The sequence below is a fragment of the Lampetra fluviatilis genome, chromosome 2 (assembly GCF_964198595.1).
Source record: "Lampetra fluviatilis chromosome 2, kcLamFluv1.1, whole genome shotgun sequence".
NCBI lineage: Eukaryota > Metazoa > Chordata > Hyperoartia > Petromyzontiformes > Petromyzontidae > Lampetra > Lampetra fluviatilis.
Window position 1 is genome coordinate 4,442,740 of NC_136276.1, and position 13,399 is coordinate 4,456,138.

A 13,399-nucleotide genomic window follows, 5' to 3' on the forward strand; every position below is an offset into this window, starting at 1 on the left:
AGACCATAGCATCACTATGTGTATTACTTGCCACTTGCGTGCCAAAATGTAATTAGCTTTCATTCGTTTTTATTTGATTTTAGCTTTACAATTCATACATGACATTTAAACACCATCTAGAAAGGAAATAACCAATGTAAACAACAAGAAAGTGTTTGGCATCAGGCATGCACACATTCACTGCTATCTAGTAAACATGAAGGGGAACAAATGGAATATAAATCTTGATTTAAAGCTTTCGTGACTGCAGGAATTCATATTTTTTTGGTCTTTCGGTAAAGTCACGTAGATAGGTTCAAAGAAAATACAAAAAAACTACGACGTTTCGATTGCAGCACAAGCGGCCGTCATCAGAAAAAGGGGGTTAGCCTCGAAAGGCAAACTGTTTATGAAGGTTTAGAGATGGGCGTAGCCCAAGTGTCAGCAGCATGGGCGGGGTAGCTAATGTTAATGTAAGGGGAGTTGCTGCTAGAGCTGCTCAAGGTGATGGTAGTTGTTGGTAGTATAGGTTGCTGGTGGACGGGCTTCCACCAATAAATGGAGTGGGCATAATGGTCCTGGTGGTGGGCTTTCACCAATTAAAGGGCTGCCAGGCCTAAAATGGAAACATTACAGCCAGTTATGACTTAAACTCGTTGATAACGTCCTTCCAGTGATTGCTGAGTTTGTACCCATCTTCTCGGTTGAAATTGTGTCCACGTCTGTTTATATGAATGACTTCATGAACGAATTTTTGTTGAATCTTTATTGATAAATGGAACATACATATACGGGCCCCCAATGCTGTTCTAACAGCCCCAGGCCCCTATCAAATTTAATCCGGCCATTCCTATGAATGCAATTTTCAAGCATCTCGAGTGCATTCAAAACCAGCTTGCCCGCTCAGTGCTCAGCGCTAGACAGCGACCCTTTCATCCATACCTCCGACATTCTGAATCAACTTCACAGGCTTCCAGTGCAACGACGCATCCAGTACGAAAGTCGCTGTCCTCCGTTACAGACCCCAAACACGCGTCCTGGGTCAACCGGCCCAGTTAACTGCCGACGTCACGTCGTACATTCCATCTCATAACCTCCGGCCTGCCTCAAGTGGCCTCCCACCGCCTTGCCAAGCACCGTCTTTCCAACCAGACAAGGCAGACGTTGCTTCTCTGTCGCAGCTCTAGTTCTCTGGAATGCACTCACTCTGCATGTTGGCACGGGTGTTGTTGACCTTTTAACTTTTCTCTGATATTAATTTATTCTCCCGTGCCTCTGAACGTCCGTTTTAAATTCAATTTTGTGCACGTCGCAAATTTGATCCATGTAGGAATGAATCTGGTACCCCTGTATCAATGTACATGAGGTGTATTTACACGTGTAATTTTATTTAAACGTCCCAGCTTGTATAATCTTGCAGGCAGTACTGTGCGATCCTTGTTTATGTGAGTTAGTCATGGAGGATCTGAAAACAGGTGCATTTTTTATGCCTGTGCAAGCATTGGTACAAATTTCACGCTGAACTGGAATAGCTAACTTAGTGCCATGTATAACTATCTAGAACACATTACTCACTATTATACAAACACTGATTTCAAATATAAAATAAAATAAAAAGATGGCACAAATGTGTTTTCCTTTGCCTCATTACATTCAAAAGCTGGACTGGTCAAAAATCTATGAGCATTATAGTTAATGGAGGCTTCTTTTTATACAGGCACAATGCAATTTCAGCTTTACTCGAAGCCACGTCTTTATATACCATACACACCATAAACAGTTGCAATATGTACACGATTGGCACGGTTGACTACGCACGGCGTAAAATAAATTCAACACACATAGAAGTTTTTTTTTACTTCTTTTTTACTTTTTGTCCCAGGATAGGATTTCTCTTTCTCTTGGCCTACTTGCAGATGTTATGCCCTGCTGTTTGCGCTGTATCGCATAGTCGCACGCTTCCCGAGGAACCCATACTTGACCATACCATTCATTCGCATGTCTCATCTCTGTCTGTCCCTCTCTCTCTCTCTTGCGTCGCTGGTGCAGACGGGGGCCCTTCCCTCCCGCTGGTGCACGAGGAGCCCGGGGCCACGATGCCAGCTGTGGACCCTGCGGCGCGCGAGCAGCAGCTGCAGAGTGAGCTGCTGCAGCTGAAGCAGCAGCACCAGCTTCAGCAGCAGCTGCTGCTCGCAGATTTCCAGCAGAGGCAGGAACAGCTGGCCCGGCAACACCAGGCTCAGCTCCATGACTACATCAAGGTGCGCGAGGTCATCCTTCATTGAGCTATCATTTTTGTTTGTTTTCGGGTCGCACCGCGTGCGGTTCGGCACGAACCACACGTGCTGGGAGCTGGGAGTGAAACGTTGGAGGTCGTGCCGAACAACACCGCAGTAGAATCTAGAAGAAAAAAAACTTTGGAAAATCGTACGTGACAACCGTGAAAACCTACGCAGTAGTCTTTGATTGATTAAATCAGCATCGTATGGTACTCCTCTCTCCTGGGGGTTCTGTCACAGTGGTGGAAATTCTACATGCCGATGACGGGTCTTTCCAATGCATAGAACTACCATTGTTAACTTCTCTGAGAATGGCAATTTTTTGTATTGATCTTGAAGGGCTGATGGATTAATTCACATAGCGCCCTGAGAAATAATTTTTTAAGACACTTTATACATTTTTATTCTTATTATAATTCAATTTCCGACCGCAATTATGATTGTGAGGCAAATGGTCCACCTCAGTACCACTCAATTATAGAACTCAGTCACGGGAGTAGTTAGGCCATGCTTAACCACACTGGTAAATGCGAGTCAGTGAAGGGAGGGCCCAGGATAATTTTGGATAGTACTCGTCACTGATATTAACCGTGATAAGGAATCTAACGTAGTGTCCCGCATTCAAAGGCCGTGCACTAACGACAGCACCACCTCTCCCAAGTGATATGATTATTAGTGTTCGATTATTTTAATTTAATGTAAAAAGTATAATTCTATTGCAACATTATGGACACCTGATAAACGTTATGCAGTTGTTCGTGTATGTACATTCTCTCTGAAAGACACTTCGTGATAAACCTAGTTTATTCAAGACTGTTTAAGGAATGGGGCTCCGTTGCTGAGGTCTCAATTTTTTTTTGTTTGGCCTCTTGCTTTCTGACTAATGCAACCTTGGGGATTCTGGTCCCTGAAGAGACACATGACTGACCCAGAATGGGTATATTTGACGATTTATTCCATGCAAAGCATTTCAAAGGACAAGACTATAAATAATCTAATGTCTTTATTTGACCGATGCTCACACTATGCTGCCGCTGTGGTTATTATGTTTTTCAAGGCACAAGAAATGTCAAATCAAATGTTTTTTCCTTAACAAATGCCTGTGGCCTGTCCACCATGTAACATTTCATTGGCCCAAAATGCAATATCTCTCCTTCAAACGTCCTGCATAAACTATTCATTATTCATCATGTCCTTTTTCATACAATACATACATCTTCTCCAATCATGGAACTCTGCAAGCAAGATAAGAATGATTTTTGCAGTCATCATTGTTTTTATTAGGTGCTGTTATTTATGTTTTGAGAATAGTGAAAATATCACAGCGTAAAATTGTACGTGCTTGGGAAGACTCAAATAAATATAAATATTACTTAGGTGACCATTTGCTATTGTATTTAAGTCACCTAGTGATGTTAATTTCACAAAACATAGATGACACCAAGCTGTTTCAAATCCTAGATGCATATGGAAAAATAATTTATCTCGTTGGTGAGATGTTCATTAGTAATTGTGGCTTGCAGAACTGCCCCTTGCACCAACGTGTGTTAGAAGGAAGTTTGGGTTCAGTTCGACATTCTCGGCACTACCACAATTGATATACGTTGACAAAAGCCTCTAGTTGCTGTTTTGTATTAGGGCGTCGATTCATAAATACACAGATCCACTTATGAATCTAAAACATGCAGGCGTGACCCCTGCAAGATAAAACAAACATGCCAACGTTACAATATTAACCAGCAGATCTATTCATTGAGAACCGTTTTAACGAGGGCTAAATTATTTGCCAAGGTTATTGAGTGTGCCACGCACATTTGTTAGAGGCTCAACTGAGCTGTAAGGACTGTCAGTCAGTTCATCTTGGCAAATAACAATGTAGGAAATGAATGTGCTTCTCACTTAGCATGCTGAAATATGTTGTATTGCACGTATTTTGGAGACGCACAGAAGCTGGTCTTATATAGAATTTGTTTTGGTTATTTTCATCACCACCACTAAATAGTGTGATGTTAACTACCTCGCCTAGTATACAGGAGGTTTAGATCCTGATGCCTGTATATTTGGAGGTTGTATATTTCCCCCGTGGTCATATGGATTTTTCTCCGGGTACCCGGGTTTTTCCTTCCACATTTAGGAACCATGCGTTTCAAGTATTTAGCTGCTATACATTTCCACATGATAAGCCACTTCGTTGAGCTATCATTTGTGGCCAGCTCGCTTCTGAAAAAGAGATATATAGCTCAGTGGGCCTTACCTGGTAGAATTAAACGTTTTTAAGTTGAGTTTAAATGTGAGTATTAGGCTCGAGCATCCTAGAACACTGTCGTTAGAAGTGTAGTTGATAATTAATCTATTGAGTCATCCAATATTTTTTTGGGGTAGCTTTAACATGGTGAGAATTAAAAATAAATATTTCTATTTGCATAGTAAAAGCAAGATATTTGGCTATTATTGGCACGTGTTCAATTTATGTAAAGTAGTTTTTGCACCAGATTAAGAGGTCACAGATAGGGAGACAGGTGGTGGAGTACAGAGCCGATGGCAAGAAGATGTCAAATGTGAATAAACATGTTGCATAATTGGTCCAACATACAATAAATCTAACTGTAAATACAATGTGTTGGCAGCACAAATTTGTTCGTAATGACTGTAGTGATGGCTTATGTGAACTGAACATTATGTTTTTTGCAGGAAGCTGCATTTATTGGCAGTCGATGTGTTTACAAGAAGAGCCAATATTTGTGTTTATTTGAAGTACAATTAATGACCGTATTAGGATGCATTAGACTTGCTTAAAATGTGGCCTTTTGTTGTATGGAATTGATTCTGGTCGATGCAATTGTGTGTTTGTGGTTATATTACAGTGGGTCTCACATTTGTATTATGTATTACAAATGTGAGTCCACATCAATAAGGAATAATCATTGGAATTTAATAATAATAATCATCATCATCATGAATTTATACCCTTTCATGCCTGACTGGATGAAGACCTCCCACTACCATGTCAGTTATTAGAGTTGTTTGAACATACTTCACCATGCTGGTCAGTGCAGGGTGGTGAAGAGAGTGAGACAATAACTCATTTGCTATGAGTAAAAACATTACGCGGAAAACACGGTGTGTCCCAGCTCAAACACCTACCCATATTTGTCCCTCCACATTAAAAACAACATTTAACTGAAGAGACGGACAAGGAAAGCCGTCGTGTCGACCGCTTGTTTATTTCATGACTAATTTTCGTCCACGGCGACGCTCATGATTATTTTGCGTCAGGCATTATTTCATTTTTGTCGATCGCCTTTCGAACGCAGAGGAGGAGGAGGAACATCAATTCGTTCGACGTTGTGATTTACATCGCGCGATTTTTGCACACAGCGTTGGTGTACGGTGTTTTTTCTGCAATATTTTGCTGTCTTTTCTTGGCTTTTCTGTTTGCACTCAGTCACATAGTCACTTTAAGATGTTTTTTTGTTCATGTTTTTGTTTTTTGTTTGTTGCGGTTGCATCCGATTTAAGAGCCGAATGGCTCACAGGGCTATACCTAATAAATGAACTTGAAATAAATGAACTTGAACTCGAGCTCCGTAGCGGACGCTCGAATCGGCAGTGATGTCACCGGCGCTGTCGCGCTCTACCCGCGGCGCTGGTGCGTGCGCATGCAGCAGCAGCAGCAGGTGCTGGCGCTCAAGAAGCAGCAGGAGCTGCTGGCCGTGCAGAGGCGCGAGCGCGAGCGGCTGGAGCAGCAGAAGCGCGAGCTGGAGCTCGAACTGGAGCTCGAGAGCCAGCGGCACGAGCAGCACCTGCAGGTGCTGCGCAACAAGGAGCGTGGGCGAGAGAGTCAGTGCCACGCCAACGCTGGGCTCCCGAAGCAGCGAGGCAAGTAGAGCTCCCTGCCGCCTCTGCCGCCCCCCCCCCCAACCCCTTGCCCCCCCCCTCCCCCCCCACCAGACTCTCACCATAGCACATTTCTAATGCACTCAGCCTGACTTGAGCCTCCGTCCCTGGGTTGACTATTTTATAACAAACAAAAAAATACTAGATGTGTTAATTTGTTACTTGTGCCATTCTTATCGCGCACGAGGTTTTCATAGTGGCACAATGCGTCACAAACATACACAGTCTTCCTGTAGGAGGCGGTGTTGCTATGTGGTTTTATCCAGTGAAGTAATTTGCAGGTAATTTGGTTTTAATTTGGCAAATTTGAACCGTGATTTCAGCACTCATGGCCTTCTATTTTTACAAATAGTGGCACAGGTTATGTGACGTTCATCGTCATGGAGATAGAACGTATATTTTGGTGAATGCACTCACAGTATTGACCAGGCTGGCCGCCAGGCTCGAATCGTGAACCTCCGCAACAAGCAGCTAAACTATACTGCTCGCCCATGTCACCGCATCAGCACTGCCACTTATACAAAGGGCAGTTAAAAATTCAATTTATTGCAGGAGCATAATTAAAGTACGCGAATACTTTTATTTATGAATGTATGCATTCCATATGAAAATGTTGTACATGTTCTCCTTTTTACTTTTTATTGAAATATATATATATTTGGGGATTTGGTTTGTGGACACTGTCACTAGAATCTGGACTGTTTTGTTGTGACTCTTTTAAAGTGTCAATAACTCGGCCCCCCCCTGAAAATGTGGAGGTTCTTATTTTAATTAATTCAAAATAAATGTTTCATTATTTAAATGTAAACAATTTTAAACGAGTACTCCATATATACATTTATTTTCCTTTTATTTTACAATTTTTTAACAAGTGTATTTTTTACGTAGTAATTTTTGTTTTTATTACTCAGAACATGCAGCTGCAAGTGGAATAATAATTAAAGTTCACATTTTTGTCTTTTCAAGTTGTGTCTTAACCTTATAATTGTTTCATTTCATAAATAAATTGTTTTAATGTTAAATTTTGTATCTTGTCGTATTATGCTTTACATTATCTTGTGATAATGACATATACTATTGTATGTTGAACTTCTTTCACACCATACGTAGCTAACCATGCTAATTGGATGTGCGGGGGAAGGACGACAAATGAAACATAAATAAACAGTCATAATAAAAATTAGTTTTCAATCTCGATTATTTAAAAGTGCACAGTTCCAGTGGCTTCCTAATATCAGAACAAAGAACGTTCCAGATAGCCGCAGTAACGCATCATTATTCAAGCTTGAGCCATCGGCTAAAACAAGTAGCTTCTTTCTTGAATTTAGCTGCTTTTTTTCTTCCAGACAGGTCTTACACACAAGCGCGCACCTGCAAGAGCAATTTCTTCGAGCATTTCACACGAATTAGACATAGCCACACATTAAAGCCCGGCTCAATGAGAGTTACAAATTAGGCACGTGTTTTACGACCATATTTTTTTCCCCCTTCGCGATGAGCGATAGGCGTGCACTGCGCTGCTCTGCACGGTCACTGCTCGGGTTGAGGTCTCTTTAGTCACGCTTTTGGTGCTGACCGGCCGTCCGTCGCATCGCGCTGGATATTTCGAACAGGTGCAGTGGCAAGCTCCGAGGTGAAGCAGAGGCTACAGGAGTTTGTTCTCAGCAAGAAGCAGAGGGAGGCGGCTGGAGGCTCGATCTCCGTACCCCTGTCTCAGCAGTACAAACTCTGGTACCTGCCCACCCACCGCTGTCTCATCTCGCATGCAAACATTGGTACATTTCTCACGGGCTTCTTTGTACGTTTCTTTCGAGGTATTTGATTGTATTTCAATGGTTTATTCGGCTCATGTAAAATTATTTCCCATTCATGTGAAATATGGAATGTTCATTATGAACATGGGACATTTAGGGTTGATGTAATGCCACTTATTGTGTAGGGTACTATGTTTATTAATCGAGCAGTGTTTGCCATTTGAGTTAAACACATCCTAAATGTGAGGGTGTTGTGATAAAAAAGGATGTTTTCCCCCCCTCTTGACGTGGCTTTATTCGCACAGTCGCGGTACTAGCGGTGCTTCACCTTTTCTGTCGAGCGAACCCCTTATTTTCACTGTAACGGCCATGTACAGCTGCAAGAGGATAGCAATCTCCAAAGGTCACAATCTGGAAACATACATCCTGTGATGTTTTACGTGCCGATGCTAAAAGCTTCATCTTGGTGGAGCAACCGTAGATGCGTTACGTGTGCAGTCTGTGTACCGCTAACAGAAAGAAAAAAAAAGAGATTCTTCACGATCAATTTCCAAAACCACTCCACGTGGATTCTTATAACTGATAATGGATTGCGTATGTTTAGGCTCAGTACAAAGCAAAACCCTCCCATGAGTTGATTGCCAATGTTGTTCGAGGCTCCCCTGTCAAGGAATGCGGTCGCCTCTGAGAAACAAGGAAAGAGCACGCACAAACGTCTTAATTCCCAGGGCTCTCCACACATCCACAAAACAACTTACAAAAAATGTTTCTGTCATCACTGCCGCATTGCGTCTTGTGTTTTTGTGATTTGTACCGCATTCCTTACACTTGTGTTCTACCTGGGCACCTCAAATGGATTTCCTTATCCCCGAGGCATTCAATTGTTATCCCTTAAATCCTAAAAAACATTTTAATAAAAATACATCCGTAGATGCAGGCAGATTCATCTTTAATACTTGTGAACATGTTGCACTAAAAAATGTAACAGTTTTATATATATATATAAAAATTAAAGCAGCGTAAAAAACAAAGCCAAAATGCTTTTTTTGCTGTATTTGTTCGTGACATGTTCTGCACGTTCAGAGATATTTCGAGTATTTTACTGCAGTTAATATAAAGACGTAGAGCATTTGCTTCGAAACTCTTATCAGAAGTTAACATTTCCTTCACAATAAGGCCTGGATCACCGAGTCCAGAAATTAACCACATCTTTTTACGGTCTCTGTTTCATAGGATGCCCCATTACGGATCCTTGGACCAGAATTCCACGCAACAAAATATGTCACCACCCAACTATCAGCAGTCTCTCGGCACTTATGACCCAAACAATGATTTTCCTCTCCGTAAAACAGGTAATGTATGATGCTACTCAACTGCCTCCTCTTTTTTGGAGTTTCCCAGTGGTCTCCTTGATGCCCAAATGGAAACTATTCAAAGTCACTTATATATGGGCACTTCTACCTTATATATATATATTTTTTTGTGGATATAAGGTTACACAATAGCCAAATGGGGGGAAAAAACGGTTCACAATTTTTTTTTGACAGAAGTTCTCTGAGCATGCTTTTTGAAGTGTCTACTTCAACAGAGCAAAAGCCTTTTCACAAAGATTATTCTGCAAAATTTGACAACCAAACCGTGCTCGTATAGATTTCGCAATGCACATCAGCAAACTGCCACATATGAAGTCACATCAACTGTGAAGAGATTCTTTGTGAATACAGATATTTAGCTCTTACAACCGTAAATAATACATTGCACGGAGTTTATCAATATTTAATTGCATGTTAATAGGAGGGGCATTTTTTATTTCTGCAAACAATAACTTTATTGAACTTTGATACATTTCAGTAATTGCAGGCTGTGCTTGTGAGAGATGGCAGGAACATTGTGTGGACCCTGGTTACATAACGGCAGCTCCGTTTAACCACGTCCCCCTGTGGCATGTTACATAAGGCTGCCAGCCTGCATATGCCTATGCTTGACAGGGCAGGACAAGTTCAGAGATGATGTTCATGGAGAAAATAGCAAGGTCACGCATTTTCCGTGTGCCATGAAATGCAACAAATATTCACAGCCCCAGTGTAATTTCTGGAGTAAAACGGTAATATTTAGGCGTATGCGCAATCGTTCATATTATTAGAATGGTTATTGAAATAACCATTTGCTAGTTACAGTCATTAAAAGCAGGTGATTTAAATGTAAAAATACTGCTGGGTATATTAAATTATCTTGTATTTGAAGGAACAGTGTATGCATTTCCGTAACATTCAGTTCAGTCATAGGCTTAATTTTGGCCTTGACACAGTTTCTGATGAGGAAATGGCTATAATACAACATCTATTCCAAAGGGAAGGACACACACACGAGATTGTGATAAAATAAGTAACGCATGTCAATCACTTTACAACCTTTTATCAATCAACTGTTGAATAATAGTTGTACGGGTACCACAGGAATTTTTTTAGTTTTGGACGCTAAGGGCAGTTATCATAGACATCATAATCAACATCTAATAAACAGATAAGAAAAGAGTAGTTTGGAGTGCTTTTTGAAAGCTGAATTTGATCCTGAAAAGCAACATAATAGTCTGCTGAGAGATATCACGTTTTTAATCAGTGTTCATTACATGTGATTAGAAAAATGGGCACTGACAAATACAACTGACCGTATATGAAAATGTGCAAAAGAAGCATGTGAAAAGATGTATGCTTGCAATGACAACCGAGAGACACACAGAGTAAACTCGTGGATCGCTGATTGTAGAGGAAAGTAAGTGTACTTGGGCAGGATACATTGCTTAAAAGGATGATGCCGATGGACAAGACCAAGGACAGATTGGCAGCCAACGGAGAGAAAAGTGCCCAATAAGACGACGGCAACAGTATGGATGGAACAATGAGATCAACCGATGCGCAGGAGTGAGATCGTTGTGCCCTCACGTAAACTCCGGTCGCCCCTCTCAGCGGCTTTGGCTAGCAGTCGAACAAAGATGGTCATCGCATTGCGCGCTTTCAGATGCGCTTCTGCGGCCGTCTGGAACGCTCTTCCGTCCGATATTAGAAACCAACTGAAGCAATGTACTTTTAAATCTAGATTGAAAACTCTATTCTTTGGAACTGTGTTTAGTGTTTAGTTTGATGTCCTTCCCCTGCTTCTGCTGTGAGCACGGTTGGGTACTTACGGTGCAAAAGAAGTTAAAAATACATTCATACATACATAGGATCACGTGGTGTGCAGATAGACAATGGCTGATGATGTTAAATAAATATAATGATGATAATACGTATGTATTATTACTTAGCATTATAGGATATTTTTTCAACTCAGAGAGGCCTTCAATTGCCAAAATAACTCAAGTGATGACAATGATGATAACATTTGTTAAGTTGTAGTCTTTAGCAAGGAAATGTGTGCTTCCATAACAAAAAGATTACCGTTGATTGAACAGAAGCATATGTACAAAATAGACAAGTCTGACACTACGAACCTTTAAATTTGCAATCCGCAGGCACCGAGGGCATTGAAATTAGTTTTGCAACTGGATATCTCGTGACCAGTCTGTGGGAGTGTTGTGTGGCTCAGTTAATTAAAGCAAGACGGCTCCCTTTATCTCTTGCCTCGGAAAGGCCAATTTAAATTAATTGCAGCACTGAGTGGCGTAATCCAACATGTATGTCCATGGGAGAGATGGAAGGGGGCGGCGGTGATGGAGAGTCATTGAAGTGTGATAGAGGCCCTGCACCACGAGGATCTCTATGCGTATCGAGCAGCCCATTTGCTGAGAAAGCTGGCATTTTCAATTGCATCCTCCTCCATAAAGAAGGCTGATGCTCGTGTCTTCCAAAAATAGATTTAATCTGCGGCGCTGACAACAATTGGATTCATTTGTGAGTCTAATGACGGGTGCTGGAAGGGCGAAATCACTTGCAGCTACTCAGAGATTTATTTCCCTTTTAAGGCATTTTATTGTCTTGATGGCATTGAATTAACCTTTCCATATTGTTGCGGTGATTTTTTTCACCAACAATAAAGTGTTCCGTAAGTGCGCTATTTTTCATAGGTTGGCTCACCTGGCCACCCCATTTATGATTGACAACTCGTGTGCCATATCTCTGGGGGCTCTGACAGGTACAGCATGGGACTGCCAGTAGCTAATAAGGGAAGCTCATCTCTGGTGTCAACTTCATTTGAGCTCCTGCAGAAGCAACATGATATGCACAACAGCAGTGCTCGCCTGGTGGCAGCTGATGCTAAGTCCCAAGTTTTTTTTTCATTGCTTTATTGCAAACACAGTAAAATACTTTGCTTTTAAAGCAACGAGTCAGTATTATTTGGTTGGAAGCCCTTTCCTCTTATAAGCCTCTCTTTAAAATGTACGGTGTATTTCAGCGATGTCCTTTAGCATTGCGCTGCAGCTGTCGCGTATCTGCGGCGCACCAGATAGAGCTGTTCTCAATATAATTTTTCGTTAAATTGTTGCAGAATTAGCGCTGCGAGCGGTCCCTGCTCTTTGACAAAAGTGGCAGAGCGAGCGAGTGTTTTGATTTGTTCCCGCTTCCCACAGCGTCGGAGCCAAACCTAAAACTGCGCTCGCGGCTTAAACAGAAGGTGGCGGAGCGGAGGAGCAGCCCACTGTTGCGCCGGAAGGGGCCCGTGTCTGCTGCCGTAGCTGCTAAGAAGAGGCCACTGGAGATGGCGGGTAATTGGCCTAACTCCATTATTAACCGATCTAATCGTTATCGGCTTCTGACGCACACTCTGTCACCTGATGAATTAGGCTCATTCACCAAAGCACGGTTCTGTGTGATCCGTTGGAAAGTCTTTGCTGTTGCAAGTTTGCTCGTTGCAACGTGGCACGGTTGGCTACGTATGGTGCAAAAAGAGGTTCGACATGCGTACATATTAGCACGTGAAATATTTTTGAGAAAAGTGTTTAATCGGTGGATTTTTTTTATTCTGTAATAGCTGATTTGTTGGGGGGGGGGGGAAAGTTTTGCTGTACTAGTGACGAATTTGCACGTTTTGTTTAAGTGCAAACCACACTAATTGGCTGTGTTGAGTGGTGACGGGTTTTAACGACACATTTATATATTTACGCGATCTGACCCTAAAAAAACCTCTGTTATGGATGATATTGGTCGCGAAAGCTTACTACGTGTTAAGTAGTTAATTTGTTAAGTCCCAAGGGTCATGGTGAAAATCCCACATTTCCATGGTGGTGGCCAATTTGGAACGACCACTGTTGAATTCCCACAAAGTGGTTTAAAAAATGTCCCTGGGGGGATGATGGGCCAAGCTTGTCTCAGAAAATGTATTGGAACTCATGACATCCTTAGTTTGATTACATTTCATAGATGGTGATCTATTTATAGATGCTCTACTGACACTGATAGATACTTCTAATAACCCTTTTACTTTCTTCTTTCTTCTCCACAGATGATTGACATTTTGAGAAAGTGATGCCTCCAGATCTTACAGACAGACAGA

At 41.7% G+C, this 13,399-nt stretch overlaps 1 protein-coding gene across 9 annotated transcripts in view; it reads left to right on the plus strand.

Moving 5' to 3' along the window:
• Positions 1-13,399, plus strand: part of LOC144940072 (histone deacetylase 4-like) — a 188,310-nt gene that overhangs the window by 85,779 nt on the left and 89,132 nt on the right. For 7 of the 9 annotated variants that reach the window (XM_078866752.1, XM_078866757.1, XM_078866758.1 and 4 more), the window contains 5 exons: positions 2,029-2,240; positions 5,924-6,137; positions 7,769-7,886; positions 9,143-9,261; positions 12,477-12,611. In XM_078866752.1, coding sequence (XP_078722878.1) covers positions 2,029-2,240; positions 5,924-6,137; positions 7,769-7,886; positions 9,143-9,261; positions 12,477-12,611 — 798 coding nt within the window. The remainder of the gene's footprint in view (positions 1-2,028; positions 2,241-5,923; positions 6,138-7,768; positions 7,887-9,142; positions 9,262-12,476; positions 12,612-13,399) is intronic. The other 2 variants (XM_078866755.1, XM_078866759.1) reach the window with 2 other exon arrangements.